The sequence below is a fragment of the Mustela nigripes genome, chromosome 13 (assembly GCF_022355385.1).
Source record: "Mustela nigripes isolate SB6536 chromosome 13, MUSNIG.SB6536, whole genome shotgun sequence".
NCBI classification, from domain to species: Eukaryota; Metazoa; Chordata; class Mammalia; order Carnivora; family Mustelidae; genus Mustela; species Mustela nigripes.
In genome coordinates, this window is record NC_081569.1 from 142,772,403 (window position 1) to 142,788,965 (window position 16,563).

The 16,563-nt window shown below is 60.5% G+C and overlaps 1 protein-coding gene across 2 annotated transcripts; it reads left to right on the forward strand.

The window, feature by feature from the left end:
* The first annotated feature begins 9,312 nt into the window (after positions 1-9,312).
* On the forward strand, positions 9,313-14,191 carry LBHD2 (LBH domain containing 2). 2 transcript variants are annotated; one of them, XM_059371356.1, is made up of 4 exons: positions 9,313-9,424; positions 11,147-11,225; positions 12,664-12,820; positions 13,844-14,191. In XM_059371356.1, exons 2-4 carry the CDS (start codon positions 11,157-11,159, stop codon positions 13,957-13,959), a joined length of 342 nt encoding a protein of 113 aa, XP_059227339.1. In that variant the 5' UTR covers positions 9,313-9,424; positions 11,147-11,156; the 3' UTR covers positions 13,960-14,191. The 2 variants fall into 2 exon arrangements, with proteins under 2 accessions (XP_059227339.1, XP_059227340.1); XM_059371357.1 differs by having other exon boundaries at positions 11,150-11,225.
* Positions 14,192-16,563: the final 2,372 nt, after the last annotated feature.

Below are 16,563 nucleotides of genomic sequence, written 5' to 3' on the forward strand. Positions count from 1 at the left end.
AGAGAGAATCTAAATGGGTTCTACACATTGGGCCAGGGCGCGGGATGTCCTGGATTTCCCCGTGGCCCCTGCCGGGACTCTGACGGAGGCAGTCATATGTACAGTAATATTCGTCATCAGTTACCTGCCATTAAGTCAGGAAAACCTGAACTTCCAACCCAAGACACACAGATCAATAATGGTCCCTTCACTCATTGAAAAATTATGGAGATCCATTCACTCAACCAAACCAAAGCTGCCGACGGCCCGCCACGCGCCAGCACGGCCCTAGATACGGAGGGTGCAGCAGTGGCCCAGACGGGCACCCAGGCGTCCACTCTCGTCCGGGGGCAGACCACAGACCGGGGCGCAGAGGGGTAGGAAGAGAGAATTTCGGAGAGTGGCCAGGGCTTTGAGGAAAGCAGACACGGCAACATGATGGAGAAGGAGAGGGTGCCTGCCTTACAGAAATGGGGGACCCAGGGAGGCCTCTGCCCGTCGTGGCTACAGTAGCTAAGATGTGAGCAGGAAGGAGGCAGCCGGGTGAGGCTTTCTAGGCACAGAACGGGAACCGGAGGTGACCAGTGTGAGACGGCCGGGAGGGGTCAGGCCCGGACTTGCACGGGCAGGCCCTGACCACAACCTTTGGGAGCAGCTCCACTGTCCCTGCCTGTTGCCGCCTGGGTCCTGAAGTCGCGGTGATGCCGGTGGTGGCTCCTGAGGTTTCCTGCCACCCATGTCTCTGGGCCAGGGCTCTTCTGGAAGCGTTTGTCTTCCTCCTGCTCAGCCTCCCAGCTGACAACGTGGAGGACTTTGAAGGTCACGGGCATAAGCCGGTACCTGCCAGGATCAGACACAAAGAAAGTAGCCACGGAGACGTGTGTGCATGAAGGAAGCAGGCTGGGAGCCCAGAGAGGGTGGCAGGGAGGAGCGAGGGAAGGCCGGACAGTCGTCTCTCCAGTGGACTGCTGCTTATCTCCTTGGCATCTTGACGCAGACCGGACTGTGAGTTTGCAAGCCTTGCCCTCCTAATCCCCCCTTGCATGGCCTTGCTTGAGATGCCCCATTGCCCCTAGGAATGTTCCCGGCATCCCAGAGCACTGAAACCAGCAGTGCCCAGCAACTGTCTGTGCAGGCTCGGTGAGAGGACCCGACCAGAAGCAGCAGGCTGACTCTGTGACCCCGAGCTCCTCATCTGAAAGGGACGTGGAGTCCCCGCATTGCAGAGGCTGCAAAACATCAGAGGTCATGACCAAAGCATGCAGTCCCACTGGGCACCTTCTATGCAGAAGTCCCACTGTGTTTACTTACAGAGAGTAGCTGCTGCCGGTGACGATGCTGGAAGGTGAGACGAGGTGGTGATCGAAACAGCCCATGCCACCTCCTCCCGCCCTGCTGGCCCCCTGCCTGGCAGTCTCCCCCAAGCACCTTCCCAAAGGCGGGCTCTGGCCACATCTCTCCTGCTCAGAGCCTTCCGTGACTCCTCACTCCCGAAGTGGGGCCCTCTGGAGCCTCTGATCTAGGATTTCTGCTCCAGAACCTACAGCAGTGGGGAGGGAACCACGCACCGCCTGGAAGGAGCACGTGTGCCGCTGGACCGAGGAGTCAGGGAGGAGGCACCCAGAGCGCGTGTGTGTCGGGGGCAGCTGTGGGGGGGACAGCAAGGCTTTGCAGGAAAACCTGAAAACCATCGAAGTGTTCTGTGCACGGCGCTTGGCCGACCAACCCACTGAGGACTGGGGAGGCAGGGACAGGAACGGCCTGTCTCAGAAGAGCAAACCGAGGCTTGGGGTGCGCCCTCCTCTGCTGCTTCGCGCCCGGGGAGCCAGCAGGATCGGGGTGCCGGGTCCCACCTTCAAGCCAGCTCAGCCTCCAGACCTTGAACCCCGCAGGCAGGGCTGGGAAAGGGCTGTCCACCCCCACCTGCCACCCCCACCCATGCCCTTTGGCTCCGGCCTGTCCCCGGGCGCCATCACAGCTTTGCCCCAGGCGCGCAGAGGGTTCCTGTGGGACTGGCAGAGCCCAGCCTGAAGATCGCAGTCACCGGGAGGCTGCGGGGGGATGGGCAGGGTCTGAGCCGGCCGAGGGCTTACACAGCACCCCCCCCCCAGCCTCCGGTGGTCCGCAGGGATTCAACGTCCCGTCCTGGGGCGAGGGGAGAGCCATGGCTCCAGGACGCGCCTGAGGCCCCTAGTCTTGGAAGCAGGAGGGGCCGGGAACCCAGGGAACCCAGAGTCCGGGCTCAGCTCTGTGCAGGGAGCCCTGGGGCAAGCCGCGTCCCCCTCCGCGTCTGTGTCTGAGCCCGTAGCTGTCCCCAGGGCTGCGGTGACGCTGGAGAGCCAACCGGCTAGGCCGCGTCCCAGCTGGGGAGTGGCCCCTGTTAAGTGCGGGCACCGCGAGAGGTGTGCCTCCCTACCTCCTCGCGCCCGGTACCCCAGAGCACCAGCCCAGCGCGGGGGTCAGCTGCAGGTCTCATCTGCCCCTTGCCAATCCCAGCCTTGCTTGGCGCTCAGCTCTGCGGCCTGGGCAGGTTTCTCAGTCCCTCCGCTCCATTGTCTCCACCACAGAACGGGATAATACTATACCCTTCGTCCAGGCTTCCCATGATGCAGTGAGCTAGGCAGAGCTCCCAGGTGGGGCCTGGCACACAGGAAGTGCTATGCAAGAATTCGGGCTAGAATTACGTTAAGTCGCTCCAGAGCACCCCTGCACTAGGCAAACGTCTGTGTGCATTAAAGGGGCACTTACTCCAAACTTCATACGGGTTACACAAAGGTGGCTCATGGCGAGCACTGCTCATTTACCAAGGCTTCCTGGAGAAGAATCTGTCACCACCTTTGTGAACAGGAGCTGCGGCTTGGTGGGGTGGTGAGTCCTGGGATCTCCCAGGATGGCCAGCTGGGTCCTACCCCTTGCTCCTGGCAGTGGGTAGACCTCTGAAGGCCCTAATATATGAGAACCCCACCCCCACCCCACCCCCAGGTGTATCCTGCCCAGCCTCGGCTTCTGGGAATGGGTTGGAGTGAAGAAGCTGGAGGGCTGGTGACAGCGCTGTCCCCAGGGGTGGGTGGGCCCAGAGTGGGATGGGGCCAGCGCTCTGCTGGCAGGACACAGGTTGCAGGCGGGATGACATCCGCCCTAGCGGCCTTTGTGAGCAGCACAACCTTGGACAGCTCTCTTCCTTCCCGGTGGTCTGGGTCAACTCTGCCCTGGGACCAGCCTCAAGTCCCGCCGGCAGCCCCACCCTCTCCTGCCCTAGCACTAGTCCCCACACTTGGGCTGCCTCTCTCCAAGGTCACCTGTCCTTCAGGCCGGAAACCAGGCCTCCTCTCTGGCCACCCCTTCAGACCTTGATGGGTCCGCGGGGTCCCCCAGACCTGGTGGGGCTGAACCTGAGCCCCCCCTGCTCCTTTTGCCTGTGAGTGGCGTTCCCTGTGTGGGGGACCAGCGGGGGCCCTAGCCTGTGGAACAACAAGCCCCTCCCTCCCCCAGTGCGCAGGGTGCCTGCTTTGGGGGACAGCTTTGCCTCCCATTCTCCCGCCGACCCACTCTCTGGAGCCCCAGTTTGTCCCCCATGTGCCAGGGGTAGAGGCTGCGGGCTGAGGTGCTGAGTGGGGAAGGAACATCAACCTGATCCCCTCAGGCTCCCAAGACCTGGAATCTGCACCCACCCCCGCAGGGAGGAAGGGAGGGCGTGAGGCTTGGAGAAACTGAGACCAGGAGACAGACTCTGAGCCACCTGGTCCGAGCAGAGAGCAGGGCATCCGGCAGCGCCCGTCCCAGGGGAGCGAGGCCCCCAAGGGGACCATCCGCACTCTGTCTTTCCCTCATTCGTGAGGAGTGGGACGTGGGGAATGGGGCATAGGAATGGGCTCCCCCAGGCTCTCAGTCCGTGCATGGCTTCCCCCTTACCCACCACTGCGGAGGGCCCTGAACACTCAGTGGTCTGTCTCCCAGGCTGGGAAGGGTGCTGGAATGAAGCCTCGTGGCCTGCCAGGAATGCCCAGCCCAGACCCCTGGAGCCCCGCAGCAATGGGCCTGCGTCCCTTGTGACATCCTGCCTCATTCACCCCGACCCCCTCGTATGCCCATGTCAGTCCCGCACAGTACTGGTCAAGGGAGGGCCGTTCAGACCCAGAGGACAGGCCCGGGTTCTCCTCCTGTCCCTACTCCAGACTCCCAGAAAGGATAGATTTCTCCCACCCCCGGGGATCGCCACCCCACCCTTGTCCAAGGGCACACCACAGGCCTGTGGTGGTGGCTGATGGCAATGCTGGGGCCTCCTGGGTCCCACAGACCCTGGGAAGGGTGCTTTGGACTGTGCCCACACACCTGCTCACCCTCGCTCCCTGGGACTGCCTCTGTTGGTGTGATTCTCTTATCATGGCATTTTTAAAACCCTGAAATCTGGGGCACCTGGGTGGCTCAGTCGTTAAGCATCTGCCTTCAGCTCAGGTTGAGACCCCAGGGTCTTGGTATCAAGCCCCGCCTTGGGTTCCCTGCTCAGTGGGAAGCCTGCTTTTCCCTCTCCCACTCCCCTTGCTTGTTTTCCCTGCTCCATCAAATAAATAAATAAAATCTTAAAAAAGTAAAACTCTGAAGTCTGAGTATTTGCATTAGAGAGAAACATCCTGAAGGAAGACTGAAGATTTAGTGTTGGTGCCGGAGGGAAAGTTTTATTGAGAAGAGACAGTCGGTAGAGACGGCTGGAGGTTTTCTCCAGCCAGACCTTTCCTCAGCCATCTGTCCATTCATCCCTTAGCCGGTGCTCTCCTCGCCTGGGGTAATTTAGTTAGGACCCTTAGGACCAAGGGCACAGAGCTCAGTCCCGGACCTGCTCTCACAGAGCGTCTGCCGCCCGGAGTCTGGGGCGTTTTACCCGAGAAGGGCCGCAAGAGGGCGCACAGAGCAACCGTTCCTGGACCAGAACCAGGATTCCCCCCACCCTGAGTACCTCCAGCCCCGGCAGCGGCCCTCACCCCCGCTCAGGCTTGGGAGGGTGTGTGTGCTAAGCGGGTGGCTAAAGGGATAATTCCAGTCTCGCGGCGGCCATCAGCGCTGGCACAGGAGAGATGGTTGGTCCTTACTCTTCGCCTAGTCCGCTCTCTCCTCCTAGGACGTGGGGAGGGACTACAGGTCCGGAAAGGGGCAGAGGCTGGGCGCCGCCGGGATACAAAGCTTCCTTTGCCTCCAGATCTGTCCCTCTCCTGTGCCGCTGGGTCCCTGGTGGAGGCCGGGCAGGAGGGGGGAGAAGGACCACTGGAGGCTGGAGGAGAAGATGGGCCCCAAGACTGACACTGCGGGTCCGACATGGGCCTCCCGCCCTGCCTTTAAAGATACTCCCCCCACGGCCTTTGCCTCAAGGGCCTCCAGCCCTCCCAGAGAAGCCTGTTAGCAGCAGTCCCCAGGAGCCGCGAGGCCCCTGTGGGCTAACACCTTGGCTGATAACCAACGCCCTAGGTGACAGCCAGCACCCTCATTAACACGTAGGAAGAGCAATTCCTGCCCCACGTGGAAAGTGGCCTTTGCGGGGTTGGGTGGTGTAGATGGGAGCATTCTTGACTCAAGGGTATCTGGGCAGAGGGGCCGTCCGCTTGCAGCCACAGCATCGCGCTGGTCTTGCGGGGTGACTCTACGGCAGGCCCCCGTGCTTCTGGTCCCTGGTTCAGGTGCTCTTCCGTGGAGAAGTACTTGTGTAACTTGCTTAGAACTTAGCTGACAGGGTACTTACCGGCCTCAAACCCTCCCAGAGCCCCCTGTCGCCATCAGGGACCCAACGCTTAGCCTTCCATGCCTTCCTAGCCTTCCATGACCTCTGCCGACCTCATTTCCCGGCCTTATTCCTCTTTACACCACATGATCGGCTCCCCAGACCGCAGTCTCCGTGGCCGGATCAGGCTCTGCCAGTTCTGCTGCGATGTCCTCTCCTGGTCCTTCTCCTGGGAAACTCATGCACAGAGGTCTGATGGTCCTATGGCCAGAAGAGGGAGGCACCAAGGTTTAAACACAACATACATTCTCTGACCTGTCTCTTCTTTTTGGATCATCAGAGTATGAAATCATCAGACCATGAATTTGGATGGAATCTTATTCATCTCCACGGTCCTAGAACCCAGCACTACGTTGAGTAATACATGTTTAATATTTATGGTTTTTAAAAAGATTTTATTTATTCATTTAACAGAGACGGAGAGTACAATCAGGGAGAGCAGCATACAGATTGGGAGGGGAAAGCAGGCTCCCTGCTGAGCCAGGAGCCGGATGTGGGGCTTGATCCCAGGACCCTAAGTCGAAGGCAGCCTCTTAACTAACTGAGCCATCCAGGTGTCCCTAATATTTATGTTTTTTAAAAGATTTTATTTGGGGGCACCTGGGTGGCTCAGTGGGTTAAAGCCTCGGCCTTCGGCTTGGGTCATGATCCCAGAGTCCTGGGATGGAGCCCCACATCGGGCTCTCTGCTTAGCAGGGAGCCTGCTTCCTCCAATCTCTCTCTGCCTGCCTCTTTGTCTACTTGTGATCTCTGTCTGCCAAATAAATAAATAAAATCTTTTAAAAAAAGATTTTGTTTACTTGAAAGAGAGAGAGATTACAAGTAGGCAGAGCAGCAGGCGGGGTGGGGGGGGGCAGGCTCCCCGCTGAGCAGAGAGCCCGATGCGGGACTCAATCCCAGGACCCTGAGAACATGACCTGAGCCAAAGGCAGAGGCTTAACCCACTGAGCCACCCAGGCTCCCCTAATATTAATACTTATTGGGACACCTGGGTGGCTCTGTCGGTTAAGCCTCTGCCTTTGGCTCAGGTCATGATCCCAGGGTCCTGGGATCAGGCCCCACATCGGGCTCCCAGCTGAGTGGGGAGTCTGCTTCTCTCTCTGCCTCTCCCTCCCCTTCTGTTTCTGCTCTGTCTCAAATAAATAAGTAAGCTCTTAAAAATATTAATATTTATTATTGAATGTTTATGAGTGAATGCGTGACAGCATGGCGAGAAGATGGGTGCGTGAGTGAATGACTGACGAGGTGGGTGGTAGAGAGAAGTCAGAAAGGTTAACGGTTGTTCGTGTGTGGGGGCAGCAGCGGCTACAGGAGCAACGGATGAATGCAGGGGAGAATGGTGGACGGTGAGACACCAGACGAGCGCGCCGTTGGTAGGGGATGAAGGCTGGGTGGAGAGGTGAATTAATGGGAAAGTGGATGCAGTGGTAGACGGTGTGTGTGTGATGCGGGTGGGTGTGTAAATGATGGTTGGGTAGGCAGGGAAGCATGGTCGCGGGAGGTGCTGGGTAGATGGGAGACGGTGAGTGGCGGATACATTGATGTGAGCAGTAATTGGTTAAGTGATGGGCAGATAACCAGACTAGGCTGGTAGATGGAGAGTGGACGATGCAGACACTCAATTGACAGACTAATGGACCGGACAGAATCTGCAGATAGAGGAGGAATTGCAAGTAATAGGTGGTGCATAGTGGATGCTTGGTGGGTGGATGAACCACGGAGCATGGGTGGGTGGCGGGTAAATAGTAAGTGGGTGATTGCGATGGATCTTTTCACAGAGAATGATGGGTAAATGGCAGATAAATGGGAGTGGAGGTGTGACTGAGGGATGGATCGTGAATGCTGGGGCTGAATGGGGCATGAATGGAGGGACAGACGGCAAATGAGTGGTTGCCAGGTCAGTGGATAGTGGTTTGTGTGCTGTGGGAGCGAAGATGGAAAGTTGGTGATGAGCAGACAATGAGTGCGTGATTCTGGATGGATGATTAGGGGAAGAATGGGTGATCATTAAATGACAGACGGCTCCATCACAGAAAATGGAAGCAAGGTGGAATGGTGAAGGAGAAGGTGGTGGAGAGATGGTGGATGGATGGTGGGTGGTGAGTGGTGTACGGCAAATGCATGGTTTAGTGCACAGGTGAAGACCGTCCATGGCGAGCGGATAGTGAATGGACGATGAATGACGTTGGGTATTGAACGGACAGTGAACAATGGGTGGGAGTTGATGCACGGATGGTAAGTGGAGGGATCATGGATGGATTGTAATGGCGGATGGATTATGGTGGATGAATGATCACTGTTCTCTCCACTCTGTCTCCAGCACCTGGAACAAGAGTTGGCACACAGAAGGCACTCAGTAAGGCATTGCAGAATGGATGATAGTAGATGGATAGTAGATGATACCTGGATGGGATTTGAATGAATAGTGAATTATGGCTGGTTGATGGATAGAGGATATGGTGAGGTGGACAATGAGTGGCTAGATATGTGGTGAACAGGGATAAGAGTTGGGTGGATGGTAGATGGCTATTGAGTGGATGGGTGATGGGTTGTAGTTCGTAGAAATATCAATGGAGGAGAGATGGTGATTGATTGGTAACTGAATTGTAGATGGGAAGAATTGCGGCTGATTGGACCAATGGAGTCGAGTGGAGGGGTAGTGGATAAATCTAGATAAATGGGTAGTAGAGAGATGACAGATTGATTAATGACAACCGGGCATATGGTGGATGGATAAATGGAGGGTAGACGAATAGTTGTTCAATACTGACTGAAAGCTGTTAGGCAGGGAATGATGGGTGGGTAGGTGGTGAGTGGACGCACAGTGAATGAATGTTGGACTGATGGGTATTTTCACGGTGTATCCGTGCTCGGCAGGTAGTGGGTGTGGTTGACGAATGGATAGATGCACGGCTGAGCTGAATGCTGGTTGAATCGTGGGCGGTGGTTGGGGTTGGATGGTTAACGAATGTGGGATGGTGGCTGGATGGTGGCTGGTTGGTGGAAGATACGTGAGGTGGTGCTTATGGATGGTGGTTGGCTGAGTGGATGCTGAACGGTGGACTATGGATGTCGGCTAGAAGCTGGATGTTAGGTAAGGATGGGGGTGCTAGAGGCTGGATGGAGGAAGGACGCGAATTATGTGGATCAGAGGCTATGCACCCCGTTCTCCGCGGTCAGGTCTGTCACCGGCTGTCTCAGGACTTCAGTGTTCCTTTTTGGGAATGGGATTGGGGGCGAAGAGGAGCGGGAAGCAAGTCACCCCCCCACCCCAGTGGCCACCCCACTTGTTTCCCTTCTCTTCACTCCTTCAAACTGGACGGTGTCTTCTTTCCCTGTCTCTGGCCCCACTGACTTCTGACCACCCCTCACCCCGCATCCCAGACCCCCGCCGCCCGCAATTCCTGAACCTCAAACCTGAGGCTTGCGGTCGCAAGTGACAGGGGTCCGGTTCTGGCGGCTGCGGTTTTGTCAAAGGGAGGATGCGCCCGGGGCGCGCTACCGGGGAGCTGGGGCTGGGAGCGCGGGAGGGCCCCGCGGCCAGAGTGTCATGGGGGCCGGCGCGCGAGTGTGGGCGGAGAGCACCGGGGAGGGCGGGCGGCAGCGGAGGGCGAACCCAGGCTGCCAGCTCCGAGCGGAGCCTGGCGACTCGGCGCGAGCATCCAGCGCGGGAGGGTGAGTGTGAGCGAGGCTCAGGGGGCGCCCCCTCCCCACCCTCGTCCCAGCCCTCGCCCCCGGTGCGCCCCGGCTCCGCGGGGCTGGGCGGGGGGGAAGGCGGGGGGAAGTTTGGGGGTTCCGAGTCGGAGCTCCCTCGGGAGAGAGGAGGCAGTGGGGGCCGCGCTCAGCTCCTGGCTGCTGGACGCCGGGCTCTGGGCGAGCGCAGTGCGCCTGGGGACCGCACCTGGCCTGCCGCACCTGGGCGCCGGCGGAGGTGCGGGCGCGGGGGTGGCGGGTGGCGGGAGTCCCTGATGGGCGAATGCTGCGGCTGCCGCCGACCCTGGCGGCGCGGGACAGCGGGGAGGCAGCCCTTAGAGACTTGCTGGCTGGCTGGCTGCCTAGCCCCTGGCTGGGCCCAAGGCGACAGTTGTGTCATTTGTCTTTCTCAAGCCCTCTGTCTCTCCGTCTCTCTTCCTCTGTCTGTGTGGTCCCTCTGGCTCTGTTTCCCTCTTCCCCAGCCCTATCACCTCTGCCTTATCTCTGTGGCTAGCTGGTTTGTCTGCCTTCCCTCTGAGGTTTTTCTCCAATCTAAGTCCGGTCTCTTGGTCTCTCTCCTGGCTGCCCTGGGCTCTAGCTGAGATTCTGAGTTCTGATATGGGATTCCAGAAGGGGCACATATGGAAGGACTGATGTGGGAGCATCAGCTCCGAGAGAGAGGGTAGGGCCTGGCTCTCTTGGGCTCTGGGATTGGGTGGAGGCACATGGCTCCCTCCCAGCCTTCCCTGGGTCTCAGTGGGACCCGAACCAAACGGAGCTGGGCGTTGGGTGAAAGAAAGCTCATATCCCAGAATAGCAACCCTCGCCCTTTGCTGGGTGCCCGCAGGACCACCTCCCCCACAACCAGCAAGGCTTCACAGGCACTCCATCCCCCAGCTTGCTGCTGTCCCTCTGCCCAGCCCCCTCCCAGCACTCCTGCCCCTTGCCTGGGGCCCCCTGCGGCCTCCCAGCCAGACCCCACCCCCACTTCTGCCTCTGGCCAAGTACAGGTGGAGAGTCGGAGGCTGGTGCCCAGGAGGCCACCAGGGCTTCTCTTCCCAGAGCCCTTGCTGGGCTGTCCCTGGCTGGGCTCCCTTGACCTTGTGCTGGCCCGAGTGGGCTTGGCCAAGTGCAGAAAGGATGCTGGTTTCCCTTTGGCTGTGGGTATCGAGTGCCCGGCCCCAACTGGGGCCACTCTTGTCCACTCTTGGAGAGGACCTGGCCACCTTTGCCTCTGGCTGACTTGAACCTGACTCCAGGGGCTCCCAGCCTCCTGGCTCAGAAACCTGTTTGGGTCCCCCGATCTCTGTGTCCTCGCCTAGCTGTTCCCTGTCTCAGAACATCCTCTCTCCTCCCCACTGGCCTGGCAGCCTCCTGCTCAGCCATCAGGCCTCATATCAGAGGGCCCTCTTCAAAGAAACCTTCATGGGTCTCAAGGCTTAGTCAGCTTCTGCTCCACTCCTGCCCCCTGCAACACTGGGCACGCTGCGTGGTGCCCGTCCAGGGTCCCCTCTGATGGTGGGCTTGGGCAGGGAGCAGTGGCACAGGAAGGTCAGCTGAAGCAGGGGCAGTGGGCCAGGGTGGGGTGGGCGCAGGCTAGAGTGGTCGGAAGCTCACAGGAGGAGAGTGGACTCCAGTATCCGTCCCCTGGCAGACACCTTGTTTCTCCCCTGCCCACAACCCCGTCTTCACGCACCTCGACAGCAGCAACAACATGACTGCCCCCCAGCCAGCCATGCCCGAGCTAAGCCCAGCGGAGGAGGCCGGAGGCCCAGCGGGAAAGGTATGCAGTTGGGGCCCGGGGGTCTGCCAGCCACGGGGGACAGGAGAAAGTCAGCCTCAAGCCCTGGCCTGTGATTTGAGGCATGCCTCAGTTTACCGATCCGTGTGAGTGAGGCAGATGCTCCTCCCTAGAAGTCTGCTGTATAAAGCAACTGGCGGCCGAGCCTCCCTGACTTCCTCGGCACCACTCCTGGACCTCGAGGACCCTCGGGATTGTTCCCCAAAGTGGTCTGCTCCCTGGTGGGTGAGGCAATGGCACAGTCCCCCCACCCTGGTCCCCTAGTTTTCAGGGGCTGTGTTGATGCATCCAGAAGGTGAAGTCCCTACATGAGGGGTTCAGTCTTGGTGTCCTGCATTCTAGAGTCAGGACAGTGTCATTGCTGGCACTGCTGGGAGCTGGTGGGGCTAGAGAAGGGGACCAGCCCAGAGTCACACGGGGGCCAGCCTCCCAGGCGGGACAGATGGACACCAAGCCTCAGACCTCCAAGCGCCACTGGTGGGACCTTCCTCGTTCCAGTGGCACACCCTGGGCCGAGGAGCGCCCAGGCTGGGAGTCAGCGGGCCTTCGCAGAGGAGGCCAGGGAGGAGAACCGCAGGTGGGGAAGGATGCCAGAGGCCATGCGGGCAGGAGGAGCCGGGTGGTCCCGTCGCTGGGACCTGGCGATTGCAAGGCGGTCCCAGCCTCATGAGGGAACCCTGCGGTTCTTGGCGAAAATGCCGATTCCTGCCCCCCACCCAGAGAGCCCAGGAAGGTGCATTTCAACACATGTTCAGATGGTTCTGCTGTGGTGGTTCTGAGCCACATAGCCAAGTCCTGCAGCGGTGGGCCCGCCTTTCCTCAAGGCACTCCTTGAGCGGAGGGACGCAGGACATCAGCTGCTGTGGCCTCAGCCGGAGGGCCGTGCGGGAGCGCTGGCCGCGCGGGCCTCTCCCTCCGGAGGCCTTGAATGGGAGGCGGGGATGCAGAGGGGACCAGGCGGGCGTGGGGAGGCAGCCCCCGCACACTCTTGTGGGCACCGAACAATGAGCCCAGAGCGAGCCCAGAGAGCCTCCGGTTGCCATGGTAACAGCTTCCCAGCTCCTCGGCGCTGGGGAGGAGACCAAAGGCCCCGCTAGGAAGACCCTAAGAAGGGGCCACAGGGGATGCGGGAGGCGGCTCCAGCGCACAGAAGCCCTGGGCTCGCTCACCAGGTGGCCTTGGCCTCTCTGGCCTCAGGCTCCTGTCTGTGAAATGGACCTAAGGCCTGAGTGCAGATGGATCCTTTGGGGCCCCAGGTGCTGAGTGCTCGGTCCCCCCACGTGGTGGGATGGGGGAGGGGTTGGCACACCCACGTCACGCGCACGCGCACACGTGAAGCTCCCAGTGAACAGAGTGCAGGGCAGGTGTGGGGTGTGGGAGCGAGCAGGGAGCCCCTGACCGCTGCCCGCCCTCCCTGCAGGCTTTGGCAGGTGCCCGGGAGAAGGGCCCCCAGCTGGGCCCGAGGCTGCCCTCAATTGTGGTGGAGTCCCCCGAGGCGGGCTCTGTGGAGAGCGGGGAGCTGCGCTGGCCGCCAGAGGGCGCCCTGAGGAGGTCAGCCCAGACCCAGGGCGCGGCTGGTGAGTGAGGGGCTGCCTGCGGCGCGGGTGGGGGGGAGCTACCCCTCCAGTCTGTGCACATCACGGCCTCCCTTGCCTGAGCTTCTGCGGGGGCACCTGGGAGCCTCGTGGCCTTGACCCTCTCTTTTTCCAATGCCCCCTCCCACGTGCACACGAGGACCCCACCTGCTGTGGTGGACCCCAGGCCCAGCAGAGAAAGGCACGCATTTGGGGTCTGTGGGACACAAGACCCTGTGCTCCTCCCAATTCCAGCTCCTCTCCTCTCCCACCTGATTCACTGCCTGGGGGACAGGTGTGCATTCAGAGGGCCTAGGAAAGGTGAGGGGGTGGGTGCTGGGCAGGCCCGGCGTGGGTGCTGGGCAGGCCCGGCCTGGGTGCCCAGGAGGTGGGGAGATGAGCCGTCCTAGTGACAGGCACCCGTGCTGGCCACCAGTGCCTGATTAAAGGCCAAGAGGCTGCCAGAGCCAAGGAAGCTTCCAGAAGGAGTAGGATGTGTGGGGAGAAGAGAGGTCTTCCAGGGCCCAGGTGTGAGGCATAGGAGAGACGGCAGGCTGGCCGGTGCGAGCCTCTGTGGAGGGCACTGGGGGCAAGCTGTGCCCTGGGAAGTCTGTCCCCTGAAGAGGAAATGAATTTGGCCTCCGCTGGGGCTGCCTAGCCCCTACCTGTCCTCCCCCACTTCTCAGAGGTCAGCCCCTAGCAGCTGAGGCCCAGAAGGGGCCTGTCTAGGCCATAACCCCCGCCTTTCCCCAAAGCCCCCCTCAATCTCTGTCAGCTTCCGTCTAGGGCCCAGAGCGGCCCCAGGGATCACCCCTTGGGTAACCACTGGAACTTGGGCTCTGGGTGGGGAGAGGGTAGTGTCTCCAGATTGGCCCCGGACTTGCCTTCAATCTGCCACCTTATCGCTCTGGCCCCAGGGGAGGAAGGGCTCCTGCTCCCAGAGCCGGGCCTTGCCTGCCCCCCCTTTCCTTGCCAGCCTGTCGGAAATGCAGCCCCAGCAACATGGACGCCTTTATGTTTCTGCAGCCTCCTCACTGAGGGAAGCACCCGGGAAGGCCCCGGAAGACGCCAGCAGCAAGCATGCCAGCTGCAAGGACCAGGCCCCCCCAGGGCCCCCAGTAAGGGGGCAGGACATGGCCTGATTTTGCTGTGCAGGGCTGGGGTGGGGGGCACCCAGCAAACCCTGCTGGCTGACACCTGGGAGGGCCTCGGTCCCTGGGTGGCTGGGCTGATGCTTGGAGAGGGGACAGCACAGCCACCACCTCCTGCCTCCTGGGGTCTGGCCAGGACCACCGCCTGCCCTCTCCCATCGGCAGCCCGGGATCTGGATCACACCCTCCCTGTCCTGAGGTTTGAAGCAGAAATAAAGGCCCTTCCTGGTGGCTGGCGGACACATTTGCTAGGGCCCTGAGGGGCTGGGAACAGTTTGGGTTTTACTATGGCATTCCAGACAAGGGCCTTGACTCGGAGCCCAGGGTGACCAGGCCAAAGTGCCAAGTGAGTGACTCAGGTGTTTCTACACTGGGGGTGGGGTGGCTGGTGGGGCCGTTTGCTCCTGTGGACTTTGCTCCTCTGGCTCCCCCAGCCTTGGGCCTTCTGCTCTGCTCAGCCTCAGCCAGGACCACCTAAGGCAGGACAAGCTTCCTCCAGGTGGCCCTCCCCCTCTCCTTGGGGCCTCCAGCTCTGGCTGGACCCTGAGGGCAAGATTCCTTCCTCTTATAACCCTCCTCACTGGGAGTCTAGGGCACAGGAGTGGCCCATAGGATGGGGGTCCTATTCCAGGCTGGGTCTCCTCAAGTCCTTGCAAAAGTCCCACTTCGCAGATGAACACACTGACATGTGAAGAGGCACCCACAGCTCGTCCCGGCCCCAGCTGTGATGGGGTCCCTGGGACGGGGCGGGGAGGCACCTCTTCCTGCCCACGTGAGTGTCCTCTCCCTCCAAGGGGTCCAGCGATATTGCCTCTTGGCCGTGTCTCTCTGCGCAAGGGGAGCCCTCCTGGCTAGTTGGGGTTAGCATGGGTGGGGGGCAGAAACCCAATCACTGCTGGAACCCAGGTGTGCTGGCCTCCCTCCCAGTCTCACGTTATGGTCCTCTGCCCTTGGCTAGCCTGACCCAGGGCAGAGAAAGCCTGGCAGGAGGCAGCCCCGCATAAATGTTAAGCTCAATGAAGTCCTCGGGCTCAGGCCGGGTGGGACAGAGCCCTGGTGAGCTCGGAGGGGCAGTTGGGAGACGCACGCCCCTCTCGTCTTTCCTGGAGGCCTTGCTCACCTCAAGGATGAATAAGGCACTTCCTCCAGCACGCCTTCCTTCTAAAAATAACCCAGCCCCCAGTGCAGGAGAGGTGAAGGCAGAGGTGAGGACGTTTGCCTGGCAGCCTGTTTTAATTTTAATCCCGTGGCCCCATGAGCCACTCCACAGTCCCAGCTGTCTCTGTGGTACCCCCCCCTCCCAGGTCTCCAGCTTAGAAGAGGTGTTGGACAGTCCTTCCAAGTCCTTCTCGCTCTCCGCCTCCAGCCCTCCTATGGTTCCGCGGGACATGGTGGGGGGCAGACATTTCACAGGACGCATGCCGGGGCTTGCTGACGGGTCGTGGGCTGAGGGACTTGAGCAAACAGGGGTGATTTGCATATTCCTGGTGCAGAAGGTGGGGTGGGCCAGCGTCTCATTTACTGAGATTTCTTCAGAGCCCCTCCCCGGCACAGTGTTAAACTCATTTGTATACGACTGTCCCAAGGTCCCACCGCTGACAAATCGCTGAGCTGGGACAGAATCCAGGTCCCCTTCAGAGCCCGGTCTGAGTGGTACCCACAATACCACACTGAAGCCCACCATCTTCCAGGGCAGGCCTTGAGAGGAGGTGACCCATTATTGGAGGCCCCAGGAACCTGCAGTACTCAGTGAGTCCACGGTGGGGGAGTCAGGCCCACTGAGGCAGTCCAGTGGGGGCAGGGCTCGGCATGTCCGCCCTCCAAGCGCAGGCCCCCAGCCTGCAGGACACAGTCCCTTAAAGACCGGTCCCCAGCCCACCGACCTTCACTCAGAAGAGCTGGTTCCGGCAGAGCGGGAGGGGGCGGTACCAGACGTGGATGCCCCGCCCACCAGGTAGCCCCGCCCATATGCATGAGGCCACGCCCCCAAGGCAGTGGTGGGAGGGTGCGGGGGTGGGGTGGGGGAAGGGCCTTGGGAATCATCCAGAGGCCCCATTCCGGAATGGGTTGGGGTCATTGCCTAGTGCAGGTCGGAGATGGGTCACCTCAACTTTGCAATATCGGTCTCGGAGAGACACCGTCCCCTGCCCCGACCTAAAGCCCCGACCCAAAGCCGGTTCGGAGCAGAGGATCCAACCCAGGCTTCCTGCTCTCTGCCCCGTCTGTTTGGTCCTGGCTGCGGTGTGGGTGACATCTGCCGCCTCTGGCATCTGCATTCGGGGTGTGACAGCCTGGCTTCCCCGGAACCACGGGCACAAGCAAGCGTCTGGTGGTGAGAGTCCTTCTCCCTGCCCTCTCCCAAGTGGGAGCAGGTTCTCTGCTGCTGTGGACACATGTCCCCAACAGCTGCATTTTTTTTTTTTTCTTGAAGTGGAGACAAGGCTGGGACTTTTCTCCAGGGATTTTACTGAGGCAATTGGGGAACCACAGCGTGGAGATGGGATGAAAGAACCAGCACAGCCTCCTGCTGTGCAACCCCTGCGGGGTGGAGCTGGGAGCTGGGGAGAGGCCCAGGCACAACTGCCCAGGCCCTGG